We start from the raw sequence: 27,170 nt of genomic DNA on the forward strand, positions 1-27,170 counted from the left end.
TCGTCTTCACAAACGCCATTATCGAGGTGAACGGCGGCTCGAAATGTGCAGCGCGCCACGGACGCTGGCTGGTGGGAGCAGTACTATGCTATGGGAGACATTATCCTACGCTTGCATGGGACCTGTGGTAGTAATCGAAGACACGCTATCAGTTGCGAACCACCTTTGTCAGTTGCGAACCACCTTTATCCCTTCATGGTCGATGTCTTCCCCGACGGCGATGCCATCTTTCAGAAGTATAATTGTGCATGTCTCGGAGCCATAGTCGTAATACAGTGGCTTGAGGAGCGTTACAGCAAACTCAAGTTGATGTCTCGGGAACCAAATTCACCTGATGTAAATCCTATGGGACCCATCTGGGTCGCTATCGGGCGCCATCACCGCGTACGGAAGTCAGTGGCCCGTTATTTACGCGAATTACATGACTTGTGCCTATACGTCTGATGCCACATACTTCCACAAACCTACCAACAAACTGTCGGATCTCTGATATGTAGAATCAGTGCTATATTTCGTTCCAAAGAGGAACAAACAAACTATTAAGCAGGTGATCATAACGTTTTGGCTCATCAGTTTAAGATTACCAATGGACATAACATCAAAAGTGAGGACCGCCTGATTGGCGAAGTGAAGAATTTCTACTACTTTTGATACAAAACAAATCGTGAGAGATGAAGCGAAGAAGACAAGATGAGACTATCACAGGTAGGTAGAGCGCTCATTGCTAAAACAAGTCTGCTAGTATAAAACATAGACCTTAATTTGAAGAACAAATTTCCGAGAATGTACGCCTTGAGCATGGCACTGAAAGGAAGCGAATCACGAGCAGTGCGAGAGTTAGTAAAGTAGAGAATCGAAGTGTTGGAGGTGTGATGTTACAGCAGAATGCTAAAAATTAAGTGCACTGGTAAGATAAGAAATGAGGATGTTCTTAGCAGAATCGGTGAGGAGAGGAACATATTGAAATCACTGATGAGAAGAAGGGACGCGTAGTCGTACATTAGGTGGTGGTGGTGGTTAGTGTTTAACGTCCCGTCGACAACGAGCTCATTAGAGACGGAGCGCAAGCTCGGGTTAGGGAAGGATTGGAAAGGAAATCGGCCGTGCCCTTTCAAAGGAACCATCCCGGCATTTGCCTGAAACGATTTAGGGAAATCACGGAAAACCTAAATCAGGATGGCCGAAGACGGGATTGAACCGTCGTCCTCCCGAATGCAGTACATTAGGTAATAGCTTGCGCGGTACTAGAGGGAGCTCTAGAGGGCAAAAATAGTAAGGGAAGAGGCGAGGAAATTGAAATGGAAGTCAGAAGGTTGGAGCAATGACGAAAAAGCAAGCAAATTCAGTTTTAAGTTTGAAAGACGGCGGGCATTAGTCAGACACGACAAACACTTGCAAACTTGCAGAAATTTCCTTTGTGTCGATATACAGGGTGGTTATAAACAGTATGAAAAGCTTATACTGGTGTTGCAGGGGAGGTTGTGCTGGGAATAACTGTTAAGAAAAAAATTCGATACGTTGATTAGATTGACGTTAGCCAACTAGGCCGTCGTGAGCGGAGATTCAAGCTTTTGTTCCGCCAGGCGCTAAAATATGGTAATGCAGTGACATCTGTGAGTCCGTGAATTAGCAACTGTTACAATACTCATTACCAGTTAAGATCTGGCTTTTCCGAAGTGATGAATTTAAGTTAGATGAGTAAAAATTTTTTTTTTTTTTTTTTTTTTTTTTTTTTTTTTTTTCCCTCCTCGAATTTGCGTGCGCAACGACCTGATTGGCTAACTTCGATGCTAAATAACTCACAAACCGCGCAACATATCGATTTTTTTCTCAACAATTGTTTCTCAGCTCAACCTCCCCTGCAACACCCTTACAAGCTTATCAGACTGTTTCTGACCACCCTGTAGTGTTCTCGGTAAAAATATCTTTGTATTTATGTTGTAATCAAAGTGGTTTTGTTGTTCGATTCGATCGTCGTGTCACTGATTCTATTTTTGTTCGATTCGATCTTCGTGTCACTGATTCTATTTCTTATATGGTTACTCGTAGCCTTTTTTTTATACCCAAGCTACAATCAACAGTTTCTCAACCATACCACCATGAGCAACATATTACATTTCTTGAGCCCACAGAAAGCGTAAGTATAAACAAGACAAAACTATTTCTTTGGTGTGTCGAATTGAATTTTCTAAAGGCATAAAGGCGGCTCCCTTTCCCCGAGGTGCGTAATTCACACCCAAACAAACCTTCGTTAGCTTCCTGCCGTTAATGACCGAGGCAAACATAGAGTGGAATGGTGGCTGTAGTACGTCTCGGGAGTTTATGATCACGGTCAACAGCCGTGGTCCATTCCCTGTATATATAAAACTGTAATATTTAAAGAGGCACAGGGAACTAGTCATCCGCTTTATCGTAACCGTCGCCACGTTACAGAGTGCCTATGTTTTCATGCTCGCACGCTTTCTCATACGAGCAGTACGTTACATTCATATGAAAAATAGAATTTGTTATCACACGTCAGATTTCTGAACGTCAGTACGATGGAGGTAGGAGGAAGGATATTTAAAAATTATTGTTGGACTTGAAAGAAGTGTATTCTGAAACAAGTATGCCACTTGATGATGCACTATAAGGAGCTTTCTCTAAAAACTTAAACTTCACGGTGTCACAATTCACATTTAAACTGATAATTTTATTCTACATTAAGTACTACAAAATTTATGCCTTCTATCGAGTTGCAGCTTCTACTGTTTCAAGTAGCGTTGCCTGAGCTGTGGGAGTTACTCCAGCCACAGTTTACACCCAAGCTCTTGCATCTGGTAGATAAGGCAGACTGAGTAACCTCCATAAGCTACGCAAACAAGTTCTCCACGTACGTGTGCACCACCATTACTCCCATACGCAAACATAGGGGCTACACTCGTCTGGTGTGAGACGTTCCCTGGGGGGTCCACCGGGGGCCGAAACGCACAATAACCCTGAAAGAGTGGTTCGGTGTGGGGCGACGGAGGGGTGAAGTGGGCTGCGGTAGTCGTCGTGGGGTTGTGGACCAATGCGGCTGCGGCGGGGACGGAGCCTCTCCGTCGTTTCTAGGTCCCCGGTTAACATACATACAATACAATACAATACAATACAATACAAACCTCCATAAAATTTCTGATAGACATATTAACGCTGAGTGGCAGTGTCGGGTTCTTTGTTGTAGCACAGGACACATAATAAACAGGACATACGTTCGATAATTCAAACACAGTGTTATTGCAAGCGCAAGATACGTAATTATAATAAATTGTATGTATACGGGCAGTTGTTAATTCGTTAACATACCTAGAAAAGTTTTAAGTATCATCTCCAAAACATAAGAGTTACGTTATTTTAGTACATACAGGAATCAGCCACTTTATCTTTTTTTTATTTAAGCTAATTCGCTTTCCCGGCTTTCACCCATCTTCAATTAACGTAATACATATTTGCATCTTCAGTCAGTCCACAGTTACAACAGTGACAGCAAACTGGATGCTGCTGTGGCCTATGCAAAATAACAATTCTGTTTATCTACTACACTTCGCGAGTTGATTATTTATGATACATAGCATTTTATGTGTACTTACTTTCTACTATGCTTGTTGTTATTCCGATTTTCGCGTTTATGAATGTGTCAAACACTTTTTTTTTTTACTTCTATTTGGCACAAAAAGAGCCCAGCATACACCATGTCGTCGATTGACACCTTTGTTTACATCCAAAAAATATATCTATTGTCAAAGATTATATTTTGACTACAGGTTCTGCTATGGTCGAAGTTATATACTTCTTATAGGTTCTACATGAGTAAAATACCTGATATTATCCAGCATGAATATGCTGAGTACTCTGTGTAGTTATTTAACAAGTGTATTAGTGACTATGTAGAAGTACATTATTTTTATTTTTTAAATATTCCATAAAATTAATTAAACAGTCACTAATGCGCTTATTTAATAGCCATGCTATTACCTTACCTTACAGTACCTTAGCACATTCATGCTAAACAATTTCAGTTATTTTTAGTCATACACAACCTATGAGCAACCTAGAACTTTGACCATAGCAGAACCTGTAAGCAAAAGATAATCTTTGACCATAAATGTATTTTTCGGATGCAGACAAAGATGACAGTCGGCAACATGGCGGACACTGGGTTGTTTTTATGTAAAAAAGGAGTAAAAAAAGTGTTTGTGCCACGTCCATAAACGCGAAAATCGGAATGACAATAAGCACAGTAGAAAGTAAGTACACTTAAAAAGCTGCATATCATAAATAAACAATCCGCGAACTGCAGTAGTTACACAAAACTGTTATTCTGCGCAGGGCAGCTACAGAATCCAACTTGCAGTCGATGGTGTAACTACGTAGTGACTGAAGACTTAAATATGTATTACGCGAATTGAAGACAGGTAAATGTAAATGTCGTGTGACTAGGGCCTCCCGTCGGGTAGACCGTTCGCCGGGTGCAAGTCTTTCGATTTGATATCACTTCGGCGACTTGGGCGTCGATTGGGATGAAATCATGATTATTAGCACAATACAACACCATGGCCCTGAGGTTACAGCCCGAAATGCGTATTAACTTAAATAAAAAACACGCAAGAAAGTGATTGGTTGCTGTATTTATTAAAATAATATAATCTGCAGCCACGGAGCTCACCATCCAATAAACTGGATACATTACAGAGTTGCGTAGTTAATTTTTTGATAGTTTTCAGGTACTTGTCCGCAGTCTTGGCAAACCTTCAAGTACAAAATTGTTAAGGCTTTCGTGGCCACTTGTTGACAAACTGCCTATTGGCTTCTGTCTCGGGTTCTTGGGCCGACGTTCATCTAATGATTTTACTAACGTTTCGCCAGCACGAGTTGCTGTCATTGTCAAAGCTTCACCCTCCATTGCCGGTGGTGAACTGGAGCCGAGCTCGCGGCCGCAGACTATATGTACCTGGCGCGCCAACGTCCTAGGGCTTCTCCTCGGTCATTTCCGGTGCGGTTCTCCTCTTGCTACTTGCGACGGTCGTTCGCTGCAGTACAGGAAGCCAGGATCCGTTTACCTTAAGGCTTTCCTGTTTCTTGTGTAAGTTGTTCGCGTGTTTTTATATTTCTACAGCTTCTCTGAACAAGCGGGTGTGACAGTGCTTCTCTACAGCCTGAACTTCCGTGTCGGCGAATTTTATTTCGTGGTCGGTCTCACTCAGTGCGTGCTGCGCCCAGAGTGACGGACAGAATCGACCGTATATTGCGCAAACACGGCGTAAAGACGATTTTCAAACTGACAAGGAACATCAGAGAGTGTCTTATATCGGCAAAGGAGAAAAGGGACCCACTTCCAACGTCGAGAATATACCGTATACCATGTACATGCGGAAAAATTTATGTCGGAATGACTGGAAAATCAGTCGCCGACACGGAAGTTGTGGCTGTAGAGAAGCACTATCAAACGCGCTTGTTCAGAGAAGCTGTAGAAACACAAAAACACGCGAACAGTTTGAACAAGAAAGAGGAAAACCTTAAGGTAAACGGCTCCTGGCTTCCCGTACTGCAGCGAACGACCGTCGCAGGTAGCAAGAGGAGAACCGCACCGGAAATGACCGCGGAGAAGCCCTCGGACGTTGGCGCGCCAGGTACATATAGTCTGCGGCCGCGAGCTCGGCTCTAGTTCACCACCGGCAATGGAGGGTGTAGCTTTGACAATACCAGCCACTCGTGCTGGCGAAACGTCAGTAAAATCGTCAGATGAACGTCGGCCGAAGAACCCGAGACAGAAGCCAGTAGGCAGTTTGTCAAACCTTCAAGTCTTCGCCCCACGGTACCTTAGTACGCCTCTAGAGGACCCAAAACATAATAGCGCAGCCGAGCGATAAGCGGTGGGGGACTGTTTCATTTTCCTTTGTCTCCGTTTAGGCTAGCCGTGTGCCGTAGCACTTTTGTTCGATTTGCCTGAAAAGCTACGGCTGAGACTGCCTCAACCAAACTTCATCGCTGAATTTCGCGACACATGTATTGATACTGCTGACCAGACTGGTCGGCTGTTTGCAACCGACACGTAACAAGTACCGTTTTTGTCTTGTGTGCAGGGGTGTGCCTGGTGGAGTCTGAGAGCGGCGGCAGAACGGACAAGAGGGGCCCTCGCAACAAGAACGGGAGCTACGACTACGGCTTGTTCCAGGTGAGTGGACTACTGCCTCCCATCCGTACTGGACAACCGGTTCTCCCACTCGTCTTCTTGTTATAATTGTCAGTAAGGCACGTATTTCATGGCTGACTCCTTCTGTTCCACAGATCAACAGCAAGTACTGGTGTGGCATCGGCAAAGTGGCAGGTGACTGCCGTCTCAAATGTGAAGGTAAGACGCGAGACTAAATGCTGCTGTAGCTGTTTGTCCTACATAGTGTGACAACAAGGTCATCAGCGTCCATACATAAATCATTGCAATCATCTTCAACTTTTGTAGTCCTGTCTTCCTTAGTTGCGTGTAATATTACGGTATATTGATAATTTTTACTTATGGACCGTCTGCACCATACATACACACACACACACACACACACACACACACACACACACACACACACACACGCAAACGCACACACAAATGCATACACAAACAGAGCTCAGATACTTCAATAATTACACTCGAAAGTTCGGCAATAACATTCGATCTTTGGCAAAAACATTTGACAGTCGGCAACAGAAACCAAAACATTGCATTGAAGCAAGCGTTCAGTTCATAGTGCTGTGGAATGTGGGAAAAAAACCGCAAACTGGCATTCATAAGAAGAAGAACAACACCAAAAATGCAACAGGAGCGTAATATGGAAGAAATTGTCCACGCAACCTGTAAGTACAGTTCAAAACATTACTACTTAATAGGAAATACCAAACCACCAGAACTGTTTATAACCTATAGGTACAGTCACAAAAATGTAAATTAAATAGCAAACATATGTACATATTCCAGGCCACTGATGATGCCTTGCAGAAAATAAAGGCGAAACGCGTATGGCACTAAAATTGTGTTTTATTCAGTTGCTGTCTGACGGTCCATAAGTAAAAATTATCAATATACCGTAACATTGCAATCATCGTCATTCGTTTAACATCCACTAAAAGATAAAGGAGTCCCAGAGAGGAGTGGCGTCCAGCGATACGAATCCTGTTGCTCCTGCATGTACGAGGTCTGTTCAAAAAATTCTGGAACATTCGTAATTTCGCACCAATGGCGCGTTGCAGCGAGGTGCGGTTGGCATCCCTGCACACGCTTGGGTTTCAAGTCTAACTGCCAGAACTTTCATTCTTGTATGTCTGTTAGTTATTGCTCAGTGCTGTGTTTAGTAGAATGTTGTGTCGCACAGTTTGCGCATTTCGAGATAGCAGAATTAGAGAAGCACTAAACCTTTACAGAGACTCACCAAACAATGCAGTAAGTCTACGGTGACGAATGTGTAAGCCATACTCAAGTGTTGCGAACGGCTCACACGGTTTAAAAATGGCTGGACGGAAGTTAAAGATGATCCTCATTCAAGGCGGTCTTCGACGTCTGCCGACGACGCTCATGTCAGGAACATCAACGAAATTGTGAATGCGATTCGAAGACTGACTGTCCGAGGGATTGCAGACGAGTGCAGCATTTCACTTGGATGACGTAATGAAATCCTAACACAGCATCTTGGAATGCACGGTGTTGCCGCCAAGTTCGTTCCACGGCTCATGAGTCAAAACCAAAAAGACCTTCGCCTCGCAGTCTGTGAAGAACTGTCGGATCGTACAAATGAGACCGAAATGTTTCTTAAAAGAACCACAACTGATGATGAGACGTGCGTCAAGACGTAATGACGTTGAGACCAAGGTTCAGTCTCCACAATGGGTCGGGAAAGGTTCTCCGAGACCGAAAAAACCTCATCTGGTCAGGTCAAACGTCAAAGCCATGCTGATAGCTTTGACTTTGAACGATTGTTCATCATGAATTTGTGCCACAGGGACAAACTGTTAATCGATGGTACTATCGGAACGAGTTGCGACGCCTGCGAGAAAATGTGAGAAGGAAACGGCCTGAAATGTGACGAGACAATTCACGACTCTTGCATCACGATAACGCACCCGCATATTCATCCCTGTTGGTGCGTGACTGTTAAGCAAAAAACTAAACCACTGTGCTGTCTCATCCTCCTTACTCTCCAGACCTGACCTCTGCTTTTTTTTTATTTTTTTTTTTATTTCCGAAGTTGAAAACCCTGTTAGAAAGGCGAAGATTTGCAATGATAGACGAGATAAAAGAAAATTCGCCGACAGCGCTTCGCGCGATCCAGCAAGAAGGATACCAAGAGTGGTTCAGGAACTGGAAACGGCGTTGGGTGTGGTGTATCAAATGTGCAGGAGATTATTTCGAAGGAGACCATGCACAACAAGTAAAAGGTAAGTGTAGAAAATTTTTGCAGGCAAAGTTGTGGAACTTTCTGAACAGACCTCGTATGCTTCCTGATGTCACCTACCTACATTAGCCGGCCGGTGTGGCCGTGCGGTTCTAAGCGCATCAGTTTGGAACCGCGTGACCGCTACGGTCGCAGGTTCGAATCCTGCCTCAGGCATGGATGTGTGTGATGTCCTTACGTTAGTTAGGTTTAAGTAGTTCTAAGTTCTAGGGGACTGATGACCTCAGTAGTTAAGTCCCATAGTGCTCAGAGCCATTTGAACCATTTTTACCTACATTACATTTCGCTCAGTCTCTATTTTGAACTCTGTTTGGGTATTCAGCTAGTGGTGCTGTCCATATAGCGCGATATTTTGGCGAGCTAACTTGTTTATCAGCAGACGGCAATAGTGTAACGTTCGTCAATGATGAGATTACTAGAGACGGGGATTATGCTTAAATGTGAAACTGTAATAAACGAAGGTGGTCGTAACTTTTCCAAGAAGTCATCCGGGAGTTTTCGTTAATCCATCTCGTGACATCACTGAAAACCTAACTCAGAATGCTAAATGAGGCTTTCAATCCCGCCCTCTACTAAGTGACTGAACGCAGATGAAAAACATTAAAAGCACATCTATCTTCAGGATGTTACTAACGTGGGTCTTTGAATCGTATAAGGGAAAAACGGCGTGGGATACTAAATTTCAGACTGCAGGTCACACACCGAGAAAGAATGAACATATTAGACAACAATGTGAGAAGTACCAATGAGAGAATTACTATAAATGAAGTCACTGAAATCATGATAGGACAAACGGAATTAAAATGAGGAATGGAAACTGTATACAGTAGGTGTACGCATTAATTGTTGAATTACTAACTTCCATTCCTGTTCCTAGCTTCTCCTAGGAATACAAAGATTAATATCTACAAGTAACTTCTTTTTCTATATTGTGAGGTCTATTTGTATCGTCTCTAACCTACCTGTTTGTTAGAAGAGACAATGTGAACCCGGGGAAATCTTGTCACACGTTTCAAAGCGCTATGAGATGAAACGAGCATGTGAGAACTGGCGAGAATGGTCTACTTCTGTTTACTGGGAAAATTTTAGGAAAGAGAGTTTCATGTGTTAAGGAAATGAAATGAGCGTATGTAATTGTTAGCCGGGAGGCCCCGTGCGGGGGAGTCGGACGCCGTATCGCAAGTCCTTTTTAGATGACGCCACTTCGGCGACTTGCGGGTCAATGATGATGAAAATGATGAAGGAGGACACACAACACCCAGTCCCCTGCCGAGACTCGAACCCGGGCCCCCTGCGTGATAAGCGTAAACGCTACCGCTAATCTACGGAGGCGGACAGCTGTAAAGGAGACCGCATGTAGGACGCTGGTGCAACCTATCCTCGAACACTGCTCGATTGTTTGGGATCCGTACCAAGTCGGATTGAAGGAAGACATGGAAGCATTTCAGAGGCGAGCTGCTAGATTTGTTAGTGGTAGGTCCGAACAACACGAAAGTGTTACGGAGATGCTTCTGGAACTCAAATGGGAATCCCTGGAGGGAAGGCGACGTTGTTTTCGAGAAACTTTATTGAGAAAATTTAGAGAACAGGCATTTGGAGCTGACTGCCCAACGATTCTATTGCCATCAACATACATTGCGCGTAAGGACCACAAAGATAAGAAACGAGAAGTCAGGGCACATACGGAGGGGTATAGACAGTCGTTTCCCCTCGTTGTATTTCCGAGTAGAATGGGAAAGGAAATAACTTGTAGACCCTTAGCCAAGAAACGTGGTTAGCGGAGCATATATGTAGATGTAGATCTAACAAAGGCCGACAGAGAACGGTAACAAATGAAAAGTGAAAGCGAGAAAGATGACAGACAGCGTCTAAATACATCTGAATGCTGTGCTGCCTGACAATAAAACGTGAAGCACACAGAAGGGAAGGAGGAAACGAAATGAAAGTTCAAGCGGGTGAGGGGTATGTGATTACAATATCGAATCTAATTTCCAAAGAACTTGGCAGTATGAGCCCACTTATCAGTATGACATTGCACTCCCAATGGTCTGGACGCATGCACTGACTGAATTTGGAAGCGTGTCATAAACCCGTTGTATACTTTCCTGAGGCAAGCTCCATCACAGCTGTACTAACTGGTCCTTGATATTCCTCCATAATGACATTAGCAAGGAGTTGACGACCAGCTGGTCACACATACGTTCTTTCGGTGACAGATCTGGGATACTGCTGCCCATCGGAGTACCTCAGTATCACGTAAACATATCATAGAGACACGTGCCATGTGCGGATGAGCATTGTCCTGTTGAAAAATGGCACGACGATCCTGTCGCATGAGAGGTAACACATGAGGACGCAGGATGCCGTGACGTACCGGTGTGCCGCCGGAGTTCCATCAGTGTCTACCAGCCGCGGCCTGAAGTCATGTCTCAAATCTCCCCACGCAATGACGCCAGGAATAACACCGTTGTGCCTCTCCAAAACACTGAAAGAATGGGACTTCTTCCAACCCTGTCGCCACACCCGCCGCCGATGGTAACCTTAGGTAGTGCATGATTCAGCGCTGAGCACAGTGCGACGACATTCATCAGCAGTCCTTTCTTCCCGGACATGACATCACACCAAACGCAGCCGTTTTTGTTGTGGTGTTAGCAGCAAGCTACATAAGTGGCGGCAATTCCCTAGTCCGCCTGATGCTAGTCTTCGCCTAATGGTGTGTGATGACACAGAATTCCCTCCTGTTCTCGGATGGCAGGCGCAGATGTGTAGGTGTTACGATGTGCTTGGTGCACAATACGGCGATTCTCCATTTGGTGCGTAGACTTGGCAGACCAGAACTTTTACAATGGGTATGCCTGTTATGACGTTTTCATACAGTCCAGCGTCGGCCACTGTTACATCCGAACGTCCCACAAACTGGATATTGGACGACTCGACGAGCCAGCCAAATGGGGAAACACTAAGAAGCAAACTGCTTCAGGTGCTGATGACGCTGTCTCACACGAGTACACAGCAACTCCTCCACAGCGATCACCCAAGGTCTGACACTGTTCACGCCCCTTATATACCTCGCCAGGCTTGACAACAATACTAAAATACTAAACACGCAAAATTGCAACTCTAATCACTTACATGGCTCCTGATGGCGCGTATGTATACGAAGCTGCATAGAGAAATGTCCATGTATTCTGGGTGTTTCTTTTTTGACAGGTAGTGTAGTTTGGACCACGCAATTTCCAGATGGAGACAAATGCAACAACTTCTAATTCATATCTCTTTATGAGTTTCTATTGTCTATAACTGTCTGCTCTGTTGCGTCGGTGCCAGAGTAAATGCATCGAATCTGGCCCAGTCATAATATACTGTATCAATATTTTGTGAACGCGAGAGTATGCCAAAGAACAATTTCATACGATCTGGTTGCCCCCTCCGTTCCATTCACAACTGCCTGGAGAAACTCATTCTCACATCGTGAGCAGTGTAATGATCAAATCGGATTCCGAATTCATGTGAGCTTTACTTTGTGCGATCAATTAAATTGGAATTTTGCAGGAGAGTGTTGTGTTACGTCAGGTTTCCGCGTCTTGTGAAACAATACTACCAGCTAGAATAAACCACGCAGACGGCTATAACCGGATACTGATGTACCTTCACTGTAAACAACGTAACAGAAAATCACCCGTTTATAGCCTCGACTATAAGTGCGCGTGAGAAGCGCGTTTATAAATATTTCGGTAGTAAAAGTCGCCTGCAAGGGTAATTTGTGGAGAGCGAGAGAGTTCAAATATTTAGAGATAAGTAACGACCGGTTCATCTCACAAATATCTGGGCCGTAACGATCTTCGCGTTGCCTCTATTCCGTTATGGGGCATTCAGCTCACACCGCAGAAGAGTTTTTCCAACGCTTCTCAAATGACGGAACAGCTACCGTTCTGTCGGGTCATTAGGGCAAGCCGGCCAGTTGACACGGCTTTTCAATGCACGCTTTATGGGTCTCAATGCGTTGGCCTAGCAGCGTATGGGTTACAATTCCTGTATTTCTCTCCTTTTTTTCCACGCCTTCTGGGGACGTGGAGCCTACAACATCCGTTCAAAAGGTTCCGACACAAATTTTATTCCTGGAGCTTAACACTTTGCCGTTTGCACGTCTCGTACGAATTTATTAGCTTGGCGGCGGCAGCGCTAATTCGGATTAGTTGACTTGTCGCCGGCCGTTCTTGACGTTATCGGGAGATTATAAATTGTTAAGTTTTACTAATCTCATCGTTAGTTCTCATAAGTTCTCAACTCTGTTCCCCTACTTTCATGAAATTTCGAAGATATACATACGTAAATAAATACAAAATTTTTTTGTTTCATATATTTGTCTATTTGCATTGTTTTTGGTACTTAGTATTTCTCTTTCATATGATATGCAGCAAAACAGTCTCCAAGATGTAACGCAACTTCACAAGACTTGCACATTAACTTGTTCTATTTTTGTTTTGTTTTTGGAACATACATGGCAGTTTCTTCGTTTCGGAAATACGTAGGCCTATAAGTTGGTGTTGTTTTATGTGACCGGAAAGTCTGTCAATCGGATCAAGATGAGACGTACGTGATGTAGTGACAACCTCCAATATTTGCTCCACGTATTCATCGTAAATAATCGTATCGTCTCTTTCGTCTGCCGTGATGAAAGGGCACAAGTACTTATAAAAACAAAAAAAACTTGTTAACGTTGTAATTTATTGTCACCTAAACAAAACACCAACAGAATCCAAAAGATACTAAAGTGCTGTCGCCGGCCACTGCGCGATACTATGCTCACACCACTGTGGTGTCGCCGGACACTGAGCGATACTAACAAGGGAACCTCCCCATCGCACCCCCATCAGATTTAGTTATAAGTTGGCACAGTGGATAGGGCTTGAAAGACTGAACACAGATTAATCGAGAAAACAGGAAGAAGTTATGTGGAACTATGAAAAAAATAAGCAAAATATACAAACTGAGTAGTCCATGTGCAAGATAAGCAACATCAAGGAGAATGTGAACTCAGGAGCGCCGTGGTCCCGTGGTTAGCGTGAGCATCTGGGGAACGAGAGATCCTTGGTTCAAGTCTTCCTTCGAGTGAAGATTTTAATTTCTTTATTTTCGCAAAGTTATGATCTGTCCGTTCGTTCATTGACGTCTCTGTTCACTGTAATAAGTTTAGTGTCTGTGTTTTGCGACCGCACTGCAAAACCGTGCGATTAGTAGACGAAAGGACGTGCCTCTCCAATGGGAACCGAAAACATTTGATCGCAAGGTCATAGGTCAACCGATTCCTCCACAGGAAAACACGTCTGATATATTCTATACGACACTGGTGACGGCATGTGTTTCACATGACAGGAATATGTTGTCGTCCCACCTAACTTGTACACTTGGCGAATGGGTAAAAAGATTCTTCTACCTTGCCCGATTTAGGTTTTCTTGTGGATGTGATAATTACTTCCAAAAAAGTGATGAAAACGTAAGAGTTTGCCACATAAACTGCAACAAATGAATGCAACAGTTTCACAGTCGCACAGTTTTGCCTGTGCTCTATTAAAACATATGTTTTTAACGTTTTCAAATTTTTCCGTGTGTAGACCGTCAAATCCTGCATATGTCCAAGCAAAACTGAACATGTCCTGGAATTTTGGAGAGCGAAGTTGATTATGTGTGAGTGCCTGAACTTTGATAATTGTCTGAAAACAAAAAATTAAAATTTTCATTCGAGGGTAGACTTGAACCAAGGACCTCTCATTCCGCAGGTGTTTACGCTAACCACGGGACCACAGCGCTCCTGAGCTCACATTCTCGTTGATGTTGCATATCCTGCGCATGGACTACTCAGTTTGTATATTTTGCTTATTTTTTTCATAGTTCCACACAACTTCTTCCTGTTTTCTCGATTGATCTGTGTTCAGTTTTTCAAGGCCTATCCACTGTGCCAACGTATAACTAAATCTGAGGGGGGTGCGATGAGGAGGTTCCCTTGTAAGCAGACGACACCATTGTGGTGTCGCCGGACGGCAGAGTGCTAAGCGACGTCAACGCAGCAATTGCGGTGCAACTTGCGCTAACAACTGCAAACAACATATGTATATTCGACCAGGCAGCTCTCAGAAGGCAGTGCTACGTAGTAGACGTGTGTCCGTAATGTGTCTGTTGATGTGTCACAAATGGTGATGGAACAATATCTCTAACTCAGCTGTTCGTGTAAAGGGTCAACGCTTTGATGACACAACCGATACTGAAGCCAGTATTATGCGAAAGTTAGTCAACATCCCAACGAAGAGCTTTTCTGGCAGTTTCACACGGATGTATACACGTTCTGCGCGTTATGCTCAAGTGGGGTACACTCAGTACAACACCTGAAGCATTAAAACCATCTTAATAACTTTTCTCTGTTTTTTATTGATAGTCTCGAAACTGTTTGGACTGACTGGATATAGTCTCATATGTGGCAGAGACTTGCTGATCGTAAGTTCTGCAGTTCAACGGTTCCGCGAGCGTCGTTCTGGTTCTCACGTCGGTCTGTCTCCATCTGTCTGCCGAAGTGCTAGGCGTATTGAACACTCTTGAAGGTAGCAGGAACAAAGTCAATTGACGAATTACTTAGAGGTGCGCGAGGTGTGTGTGTGTGTGTGTGTGTGTGTGTGTGTGTGTGTGTGACAGATAGTGGGCGAGAGGGGAGTGGCAGCAGTAGCAGGAGTGGGAAAACGACACTTCCTTTAACAAAAAGAAAGAAAAAACAATTATTAGTACAAACAGTTTTGTTGTTTCTCAAAGTTATCTTTAATACAATTTATACACATCTGCATGGGTCTGAACTACTTCTACAAACTTTTTCCGCTCTAATGTCGGTACATCAGAAACATGAGTTTGGAAGGATTCGTTAGGTGCCTGGCCAGGGCGTAGGCTCTTTGAGATGAGGGAACAAACACAAGTAGTTACGTAATAGACCAGGTGAATATGGATAATGAGACATTAATTCTATGTTTTTGATGGTCAAACAATGACGCATCGTGGGACAGCTGGCATGGTGATGATGATGAATGATGCGACGTTTTTCATTGTTTCTCCTGTGTTTAATCGGTGACTTGTCATCAACAAACTGCTGTTTACTATTCAGTATTAACTGATCTTCGATCCTCTAAATCAGTGACCGCGACATGTCCAGTGCAGCAATAGCAACAAGCAATCTCCTTCATGAGCGAGCTTCGCAAACAAAGACTGAGCTTCGCAAACAAACCAGTTCCGTTGGTCTCTGTTGTTAACACCAAACAGTTGACTGCATGAATAGACTTTGAATTTTCTCACTCAAATTTGTTAAGCATTCCTTAAGCATTCCCCTTCTGGTTATGGGGATATCTGAAATATCGGGCCTACCAGGGATGTATCTGGATTCTTACTGATCTGAAGAATCGCATGCCATGATATATCGCTGAGGTTACGCTGGATATGCTGCAAGCAACTGTCAACCATGCCGTGTTACGGATGCAATGCATTGCTGAGTTGGGAGACCAAACTGAACACATGCTGTAACTTGCGACCATGTCCGAATAAATGTGCCAGAACCTCCGCTGTCATGTGTTTGAGCGTTTATCCTCTTTTCCTGCATCCACATCACATTCTGACTGCTTTTTTCAGCATACTTCGCGAGCGCAGCGACTAATGGAACATAAGCCTACGATGTTTCAGCGTCCTCTGATGTATACAGCCCGCACTGTAGCACTCACAAACCCAACAGTAATTTCAACCATTGTTTGGGACCTTGTTTCGATGTCTCAAAACCGATTATGAAATATTGCGAATATATGAGGCGATGTTGTAAGCGTACTGCTCACCTTAACCAGGGTGGTGAACTGTTTCTTCCGCTGGTGATCCTCTTTGAACTGCGGAACGTCTAGTGCGATCGGACGTCATGTTTGAGTCTGCAGTGGGCAGTCTGGAGCCGGAGTACGGACGCGATGTCGCGTTAAAGACATGAAAATAAGTATCATAGAAAAGAGTCGAAACTACACTCATGCTCATAAATTAAGGATAATTGCAGGCCGTGCGGTTCTGGGCGCTACAGTCTGGACCCGAGCGACCGTTACGGTCGCAGGTTCGAATCCTGCCTCGGGCATGGATGTGTGTGATGTCCTTAGTGTTGTGGATTGGCAAGAGGGCCAACCCACTAATGTAAGAGGAAGCCGAAAGGCACGCGTTTTAGCTCACGCAAGCTGGCGTGAGGTCTGGAACAGGACAAGGAAGTTGGACTAGAAAAAAAAACGATGTAGCTGGTGGAATACTTAACTTTAATCCATTAATGTTGAACGTAGCTCTTGTCTGAACATTCTTTACAATATCAATAGCAACTGATAATGGCGCCTTGCTAGGTCGTAGCAAATGACGTAGCTGAAGGCTATGCTAACTATCGTCTCGGCAAATGAGAGCGTAATTTGTCAGTGAACCATCGCTAGCAAAGTCGTCTGTACAACTGGGGCGAGTGCTAGGAAATCTCTCTAGACCTGCCGTGTGGCGGCGCTCGGTCTGCAATCACTGATAGTGGCGACACGCGGTTCCGACGTATACTAACGGACCGCGGCCGATTTAAAGGCTACCACCTAGCAAGTGTGGTGTATGGCGGTGACACCACACTTAGGTTAGTTAGGTTTAAGTAGTTCTAAGTTCTAGGTGACTGATGACCTCAGAAGTTAAGTCGCATAGTCCTCACAGCCATTTGAACCATTTTGATAATTGCAGAATGTGGTGCCACACAAACTGGCGCTAATAGCATAGGCACATAGGAAACACACACGACACAGAACTATGAGTCCACGGTTTTGCTGATAACTTGAGAAAACAGTCCCGAAAGACATGTGCTACAAAACGCCACTGTTTCCTGTGCATATACCCCGACATCAATATCGGATATGATCCCCATGCACACGTACACAGGCCGCACAACGGGTTGGCATACTCTGTATCAGGTGGTCGAGCAGCTGCTGGGGTATAGCCTCCCATTCTAGCACCAGTGCGTGTCGGGGCTCCTGAAGTGTCGTAGGGGTTTGAAGACGTGCAGCAATACGTCGACCGAGAGCATCCGAGACGTGTTCGATGGGATTTAGGTCCGGAGAACAGGCAGGCCACTCCATTCGCCTGGTATCTTCTGTTTCAAGGTACTCCTCCACGATGGCTGCTCGGTGGGGTCATGCGTTATCGTTCATCAGGTGGGACCCATTGCACCCCTGAAAAGGCGGACATAATAGGGCAAAATGACGTTCCGACAACCTGACATGTTACAGTTCCTCTGTCAAAGACATGTAGGGGTGTACGTGCACCAATCATATTACCACCCCACACCATCAAACCACGACCTCCATACAGATCCCTTTCAAGGACATTAAGGGGTTAATATCTGGTTCCTGGTTTACGCCAGATGAAAACCCGGAGAGAATCACTGTTCAGACTATACCTGGACTCGTCCGTGAACATAACCTGGGACCACTGTTCCAATGACCATGTACTGTGTTCTTGACGCTAGTCTTTACGGGCTCTTCTGTGACCAGGGGTCAGTGGAATACACCTTGCAGGTCTACGGGCGAGTAAACCATGTATGTTCAGTCGTCTGTAGACTGTGTGTCTGGAGACAACTGTTCCAGTGGCTGCGGTAAGGTCCCGAGCAAGGCTACTGCAGTACTCTGTGGCCGTCTGCGGGGACTGATGGTGAGATATCGGTCTTCTTGTTGTGTTGTACACTGTGGACATCCCGTACTGTAGCTCCTGGACACGTTTCCTGTCTGCTGGGATCGTTGCCATAATCTTGAGAACACACTTTGTGGCAACGGAGGGCCCGTGCTACGATCTGATGTGTTTGACTAGCCTCCAGTCGCCCCTGATAACGTCATCAATATGTGTTCTTTGAGCCATTTTCAACAAAAAGAAAATGTTCAAATGTGTGTGAAATCTTATGGGACTTAACTGCTAAGGTCATCAGTCCCTAAGCTTACACACTACTTAACCTAAATAATCCTAAGGACAAACACACACACCTTTGCCCGAGGGAGGACTCGAACCTCCGCCGGGACCAGCCGCACAGTCCATGACTGCAGCGCCTCCGACCGCTCGGCTAATCCCGCGCGGCCATTTTCAACACACAGTACAATTAACACGTTAGGAAATGTCTGCACATTTATTCGCTGCACTGTACTCTGACATGCAGCAACACACCTGCCAGAGCCACCGTGCGACGACCGCAGGTCAAATGCAACGTATGGTCATACCCCGAGGCGATTTAAACCTGCAAACCGCCCACCAGAACGTTGTTTCACCCTGTATCGGCATTATCGTTAATTTATGAGCAAGAGTGTATATCGCGAGTGATTTATGCAGAATATGTCTTACGTCGATTATCTACACAAGTTATCTGCCGTATATTTCGATATGGATGTGAAGGCCAATGTTAGGGATTCTGATACGGATTTTGCTACCAGATAGACTAATTCATGTAGGAGGTTTGTATCATTACATATTATAAATAAGTCGTCTGGGTGTAGACGCAAGCGAAGCCGGGACAGGTCACTACTTCCAATTAACTGGACGAATTATCGCTGGTACTGGGTTTACTTGTATGAGAGGTAGAAGTGTGGTTTCAATAGTGTGAATGCAACAACTAGAAATAATAGTGAATGATATTTGATAAGAAATTCTAAAGTGGCATGAAACTTGAACAATTATAATTCAGTACTCCTCAAAACTTTGGACAGGTGATGGATTGATTTGAACTGCAATTTCTTGGAAGTTAAGCTGAAGGATGGACTAAACATTGATCTAACCAAATTGGATAAACTGCTTTAGTAATAATATACTGTTATTATTTTTTAAATCTTACGCGTCTGCGGCTCGTTAAAAGTACGACTGTCGCCACGTTATGCACTATATTATCAAAACTATCCTGACATCAGTCAATGGACATTAATAAGATAATCTGCCTACCCTTCGCGTTTATGGCGCCTTGAACTCAGCTGGGGACACCGTGGATGAGGAATAGCAGCCGATTCTCGCTCGATGGAAGAAACCAGAGAAGATAGTGACGTTTAAAGCTGGGAGAGAAGTTTATCTCATCAAAGAGATGTTTCACTGGATAAGGTCGGGACTCTGCGCAGGTTAGAAATGTTACTCATGAAATACATTCGCAGTTGCGAAGATGGACCATCGTCAGCTGTATAATGGAATGACGAAAATGAAATTTTGTGCCGGACCCGAACTCGAACCCGGATTTCCCGCTTATCGCGAGCGATAGCCCTACTATTAGACCATGCGAGCAGACACAAACTTCAATATGTCGTCAACCATGTGTCTACAACCTCGGCTCTTACAGCCATTATGTATATTCCAGTATGGAGGAGACATTTTAATTGAATCCCGGTATCGGCGGATGAATACGATATTACAGTGCCTGTTTTGTTCAGAAATACGACGCAATGCGTCTTCGGACATGAGCGCATTGTTTACATTTGGCACAGCGGGGTGGATATTTGTGGGACACTCTCTCTTGACGACGGCACAGTGATTTTATGTGGCTGTAACTCTTTTCAGACGGTGTTTCCAACTGCACAGGATAAAATTATAGTCCCGTTTGAAACAAAAATCTGATATAGTTACAGAAGGCTCTCGCCCCCTCATCCCCATCCCCCTCCCGTGCATTTCTCATAGATTATGTAGCGTATATGAACATAATATGTATCAGAATACTCTGAGATTTGTCTGTTATATCATATAGTTTTTGCGAATTTACATTCCAGCTTTGTAAGATTACAATATAAAGTAATTTATATAGGGTGCGAACTCAGATTTTGGGGTGCGCTAAAGATCAGTGTTACCACTACTTTCATTGGATTCACTAACTCCCAATCAAATCGTTGTCTATCAATCTACAGGGAGTTCTTGAGCTACGCAACAGGTCAGTTGTCCCCAAACAAAGATTTCGAGAGCGGGCCTCCTTCAGCCTTATTTCAAAAAAATAAGAACGTACGTGTTTCACTTCTAGTTCCAAAAGATAATTACGGAATACCATACTATGCTGTGATTAGAACTAAAAAACTAAACTCGGTCCGAACAGGTCTTGGAAGGCCCAACGGTACCGACCGGCCGCCGTGTCATCCTCAGCCACAGGAGTCACTGGATGCGAATATGGAGGGGCATGTAGTCAGAACACCGCACTCCCGAACGTATGTCAGTTTACGAGACCGAAGCCGTTACTTCCCAATCAAGTAGCTCCTCAGTTTGCCTCACAAGGGATGAGTGCACCCCGCTTGCCAACAACGCTCGGCAGACCGGATGGTCACCCATCCAAGTGCTAGCCCAACTCGACAGCGCTTAACTTCGGTGATCTGACGGGAACCGGTGTTACCACTGCGGCAACGCCGTTGGCGTGATTAAAACTGCGTAACTGTTTCAGCTGTACTGTATGAAATATTTGAAACATGTTATGTGCTCTTGTGGTACACTATCAAGAACTTTGGTGTGTGCTTGACTGTTATAACAGATGGTCGTCAGAGTAGATCGAGGCTGCAAGGTGATATCTGATAGCGAGTTCGTGAAGCCAAAGAATTTGAATAGGAAATATAGGTTGTGATAATACATTGACCTGTAGTGTAGCCTAGCGTGATCGTTCGCGCCATATTTAACGCACGTTGCCGTACTTAACGCACTTCTCATCTTAATCGAAGGAATACGGTGACGAAGAGGCGTCAAATAGAAAGACTTCACCGAAGCGGCCGAACAGCACCAGATGGGTTCTACCGGCCAGTAATGACATAAAATCATATCATTTAACGAACTGCGTCATAAAAACTAAAACTGCAATGAAATTCAGAAAACCTACATTGTACAATGTATGATCTCCGACGAATATTTTGTTGTTGTCTATATCTTAGCGAAATCTGTAACTCCGTATCTACACTCATGCTCATAAATCAAGGATAATCGCAGAATGTGGTGCCACACTACATGACACAACACAAAACTGGCGCTAATAGCATAGGCACATAGGGAACACACACGACACAGATCTGAAGCCAACAGTATTGGTGATAAGTTGAGAAAACCGTCCCGAAACACATGCGCTACAAAACGCCACTATTTCCTGCGCATGTACCCCGACATCAAATCAAATGGTTCAAATGGGTCTGAGCACTATGGGACTTAACATCTATGGTCATCAGTCCCCTAGAACTTAGAACTACTTAAACCTAACTAACCTAAGGACAACACACAACACCCAGTCATCACGAGGCAGAGAAAATCCCTGACCCCGCCGGGAATCGAACCCGGAAACCCGGGCGTGGGAAGCGAGAACGCTACCGCACGACCACGAGCTGCGGACACCCCGACATCAATATGGAATATGAGCACCATGCACACGTACACAGGCCGCACAACGGGTTGGCGCACTCTGGATCAGGTGGTCGAGCAGCTGCTGGGGTACAGCCTCCCATTCTTGCTCCAGTGCCTGTCGGAGCTCCTGAAGTGGCGTAGGGGTTTGAAGACGTGTAGCGATACGTCGGCCGAAAGCATCCTAGACGTGCTCGATGGGGTTTAGGTCTGTAACATAGGCAGGCCACTCCATTCGCCTGATATCTTCTGTTTCAAGGTACTCCTCCACGATGGCTGCTCGATGGGGCCGTGCGTTATCATCCACCAGGAGGAAGCTGGGACCCAATGCACCCCTGAAAGGGCGGACATAACTGGTGCAGAATGACGACCCGATACACCTGACCTGTTACAGTTCCTCTGTCAAAGACATGCAGGAGTGTACGGGCACCAATCATAATACCATCCCACACCATCAAACCACGACCTCCATCCAGGTCCCTTTCAAGGACATTAAGGGGTTGGTATCTGGCTCCTGGTTAATGGCAGATGAAAACTCGGCGAGAATCACTGTCCAGACTATACCTGGACTCGTCTGTGAACATAACCTGGGACCACTGTTCCAATGACCATGTACTGTGTTCTTGACGCTAGTCTTTACGGGCTCTTCTGTGACCAGGGGTCAGTGGAATACACCTTGCAGGTCTACGGGCGAGTAAACCATGTATGTTCAGTCGTCTGTAGACTGTGTGTCTGGAGACAACTGTTCCAGTGGCTGCGGTAAGGTCCCGAGCAAGGCTACTGCAGTACTCTGTGGCCGTCTGCGGGGACTGATGGTGAGATATCGGTCTTCTTGTTGTGTTGTACACTGTGGACATCCCGTACTGTAGCTCCTGGACACGTTTCCTGTCTGCTGGGATCGTTGCCATAATCTTGAGATCACACTTTGTGGCACACGGAGGGCCCGTGCTACGACCTGCTGTGTTTGACCAGCCTCCAGTCCCCCTAGTATTGGCTCTGAGCACTATGGGACTTATCATCTATGGTCATCAGTCCCCTAGAACTTAGAACTACTTAAACCTAACTTACCTAAGGACATCACACAACACCCAGTCAGCACGAGGCAGAGAAAATCCCTGACCCCGCCGGGAATCGAACCCGGGAACCCGGGCGCACGACCACGAGCTGCGGACCCCCCTAGTATTCTACCCCTCATAACGTCCCCAATATGTATTATTTGAGCCATTTTCAACACAGTCACCATTAGCACGTCTGAAAACGTCTGCCCACTTACTCGCTGGACCGTACTCTGACATGCACCAACACACCTCTGCGTATTTGGACTGCTGCCAGCGCCACCGTGTGACGACTGCAGGTCAAATGCACCGCACAGTCATACACCGAGGTGATTTAAACTCGTAAACCGCCCAACAGAGCGTTGCTTCACCATTTATCAGCATTATCCTTAATTGATGACCATGATTGTATGTTCCAGATATGCAGAGTGTAATGGGTATAAGTGCAGATATTGCTATTGGTGGTTGAGAATGGTGTACTGAACAACATTACATCAGTAATGCTTAAACTGCAGACTAATAATAGCTATTAAGAGCAGTATATTTTTAGTTTGGTTAGTATCTCCAAGTACATGTGGAGAGAGAAAACCATTAATGCTTATTTTCTCCCGAGCAGTATGTTAGATGATGAAGTGTGGACGCAAAATGGTTAGACTGGGCTGACACTTAGCGGTGCAGTTACTATAGTGCAGTAAACATCAGGCCTTAGAGGTTGTGAGAAGACTGTATGACGTAGAGAAAAAGCAACCAACGCATTGATGTACATTTTAAGGTACCACGTACAAAATATCAGCACCTACACCCGTTACACCCTGTACTTGTGGGGGCCTGCTTTGGCTGCGTCACCCCGTATAAAATGATGAGCAAACGATGAACTAAGCTTGCTGGCTGTTTTGTTGCAGATCTGCTGAACAATGACCTGTCGGACGACGTGCGGTGCGCCAAGAAGATCTTCCAGCGACACGGCTTCCGCGGCTGGTACGGCTGGAGGAACAAGTGCGACGGCAAGTCGCTGCCTGACGTCTCGAGCTGCTGATTCCACCCTGCATGGCGTGCCAAACACGCCTTCCTACTTGTTCTATATTTTTCAGAATATATATGAAATATTGTACTGCTGTGTCCAAGACCTTACACTTCATTGTTTTCTCCATACACAATGCTAGCTGTCATATATATGTTGTGTTGTCTGTACCAAACATTACTCGCCAAATAAATCATTTCATTAATATTTTCTCTTGTTTATTACACTTTTATCCGGTTTTTTTTAGGAGTGGTGTTTGGGTATCACCCGCCATGTAGCTAAGTCTGATACTGGATCGTATAAGATATATATATGAGCTAATGCTTAGGACAGTGGACTACTGACGCCAAAGCAATGAAATGGGTTCTGCTCCCGGTTAACTACCACACATTTTTCTCTGGTGAAAAGTCTTGATAAAATACGTAACGAAACCGACACAGAAGCTGATGAAGCTATTTCAAAGAGGAAGACTGTTGCATCTGTGTTTAACTTATTCGACAGCACATACACTGATATCACAACTGAACATACCAACTGCGCACTCGTGTACTTTCTGTTCCTTTCTTTCATTTTCTGATTTTTAGAAGCTACCTTTTTGAAGAAAAACCACAGCGCAGTCTGGAACTACTGTATTACCACACAATTTTATTTTGTCGTAAAAATATTAATCGTAGGGTACAGGGAAGGGAAGTGTATGTGTGTGTATGTGTGTGTGTGTGTGTGTGTGTGTGTGTGTGTGTGTGTGTGTGTGTGTGTGATGAGGGAGGGGTAAGGGGGCGGAGGAAAATTGTAGAAGGAGATGAAGGATTTATTACAATAAGCAGTTTCAAGTCGGTGTAGCTTGTAAATTGTTTGCTCAGATGAAGAGACTTGCATATGTTCGACTAGCGAGCTGTATCATCTCAGTATACACGAGTAATAAATGTACAACAAGTTTTTACATCTAATTGTCAACAATCATCATCTTCATTAACATTTAACATAAATGTGTTAGAAATTCTCTTCTCAAGCTATTTGTCTGCTGTGTATCAGATACTGAAGTGGAGCGTGAACCAAAAACAGTTACAGACATTAAGAAGATGGAAGCGTTTGAAACGGCTATCTACAGAAGAATGTTGAAGATTGGACGAGTAGATCGAGTAATTAATGCAGAGGTACTGAACCGAACAGAAGAGGAAATATAATTATGGAACAACTTCACAAAAGAAGGGATCGGTTGATAGAACACATCCTGAGGCGTCAAGGAATCGTCAATTTGCTAATAAAATGGAGTGTTGAGAGTACCAGTTTAGAGGGAGACCAAGGTTCGTCAACAGTAATGTGGTTCAAGTGATACAGAGTTGAACAGACATTAAAAGGATAGACTAGCTTTAAGAGCTGTACCAAATCAGTCTATGAACTGAAGATCACAACACACAAGTATCAGAGGCTTTTAAACAGCCATCCTTCTTGCACTCCATATTTGAATGGAGTGGAAAGAATCCCTAATAACTGGTGCGATGGAAGTACTCTCTGTCATACACTTTACCATACTTCGCAAGGTTTGGATGTAAAAATATTTACTAATGTGCTTACCGCCCATCTGCTATGTTCCCAGGGCCTCTAGATATTATAAGGTAAAGTTACTTTTCGTATTTCATCCTCTCCTGATGTGTATGATGCAAATGAAGAACAGCGCAAGCAGGTAAGCTTGACTGTGGCTTAAAAAAATGTTTAAAAAATAGCAACCAAGGAAGGAAAGGAGATTGAGTTTAACCTTCTGTCAAGTTAGTATGAAAAGAAAAGTAGAAACACGAGTGTGAAAATGGCACGACATCTTGAACGAACAATGCGTGAGAGTCACGAGTCTGTAACCCGCTCGTGGTTCACAAGAAACATCTGTTTGCTGCGTCGACAGTGATGGCTCTGCCTTACAAAGACAATGCACACTTGACTCGAATAAGAAACATACACAAGGATAAATAGTGCCCACCCATCCACAACAAGAAAGCTTCTTACAGGGATCGCAACATTAACAAAAATGTAATAGTAGATTTCCGCGGCCGTTGTCACATTCAATGAAATAGTTCTGGGCGTGTGACCGCACTGGCAATGTGAAAATTCGCCAACGTTTCGGCCACTGTTGCAAAAGATCTTCCTCGGTGTGTTTCGGCTAACTGCAAAAGTAACTAATATAAACACCCTGAGAAAAGCCATTTGCAACAGTAGCCGGAACGTCGGAGTATTTCACACATTGACAATGCGATCACATTCTCAGAGCAATTTTATTGACTGCGGTTTAAAAAAAAATGTTTAAAAAATAGCAAGGAATGAAGGAAAGGAGATTGGGTTTAACCTCCTGTCAACGTAGATGTCATTAGAGACTGAAACAAAATTGAGGACAGCCAACACTAACACAGAAAAACGCAGTACATCTGAAATCTATCAAATCACACGTCAAGATTGCAACTCGATTTATATCACACAGACAAAAAAGTAGAAATTTCAGTATTAGATACACTCACCACAGAAGCGCATTTAAAAATGTTTGTCTGTTGGTCTGTGGGTCTTGTCCAGGAGTGTCTTACACAGACATCAAACGCATCCGCCATAGCTTCACTAGAAGCCACAGAAATCCGTTCGCCGTGCATGTGCACAGCTCAACATATCCCCGATGTCCGCCTGGTGTGTGTTGTGTCGACGTTTACACATGAAACCACACAAAATTCAGCTACTGCAAGCTCATCGTGAAGGTGACAAACAACAAGGTGTGAGTTATGTAATTTCGTTCTTGGCAAGATGGAGTATGACAGTTTCCTTCCACTCTTAGTGGCGAGGCAACATTCCATTTAAATGGAAAGCTGAACCGTCATAATGTGGGAATATCGGGTACGGAACAACCACATGATACCACAACACTTGAGGGACTCTCCAAAATTTAATGTGTTTTGTGTAGTTTTCGGGAAAAGGTGTATGGTCCATTTTTCTTTGCCGAGAACACTGTTACAGGAAGCACACATCTCGATATGCTTCAGAACTTTGTTTTCCCTCAGTTGGAGACTGATTCGAATGATTTCATTTACCGACAGGATGGGGCATCGCCACACTGTCATATGGAAGTACGGGAATTTTTAAATCAAAGGATTACTGAACGATGGATCGCTCGCACTGGAGGAAATGATTCAGCCTTACATTACTGGCCTCAAAGGTCACCTGATCTGACTGTATATGATTATAGACTCTGTTTATGTTCCTCCGTCACCA

At 44.4% G+C, this 27,170-nt stretch overlaps 1 protein-coding gene and 1 pseudogene across 1 annotated transcript in view; one reads left to right on the forward strand and one right to left on the reverse strand.

The window, feature by feature from the left end:
- LOC124798496 (lysozyme-like) overlaps positions 1-24,134 on the forward strand; it is a 40,015-nt gene extending 15,881 nt beyond the window's left edge. Inside the window, exons 2-4 of the mRNA XM_047261934.1 lie at positions 6,105-6,196; positions 6,310-6,373; positions 23,809-24,134. Of these exons, the coding sequence (XP_047117890.1) occupies positions 6,105-6,196; positions 6,310-6,373; positions 23,809-23,942 (290 nt within the window). The 3' untranslated portion in view covers positions 23,943-24,134. The remainder of the gene's footprint in view (positions 1-6,104; positions 6,197-6,309; positions 6,374-23,808) is intronic.
- Positions 20,772-20,889, reverse strand: LOC124799335 (annotated as a pseudogene).
- Positions 24,135-27,170: the final 3,036 nt, after the last annotated feature.

The sequence above is a fragment of the Schistocerca piceifrons genome, chromosome 5 (genome assembly GCF_021461385.2).
Source record: "Schistocerca piceifrons isolate TAMUIC-IGC-003096 chromosome 5, iqSchPice1.1, whole genome shotgun sequence".
Classification (NCBI taxonomy): domain Eukaryota; kingdom Metazoa; phylum Arthropoda; class Insecta; order Orthoptera; family Acrididae; genus Schistocerca; species Schistocerca piceifrons.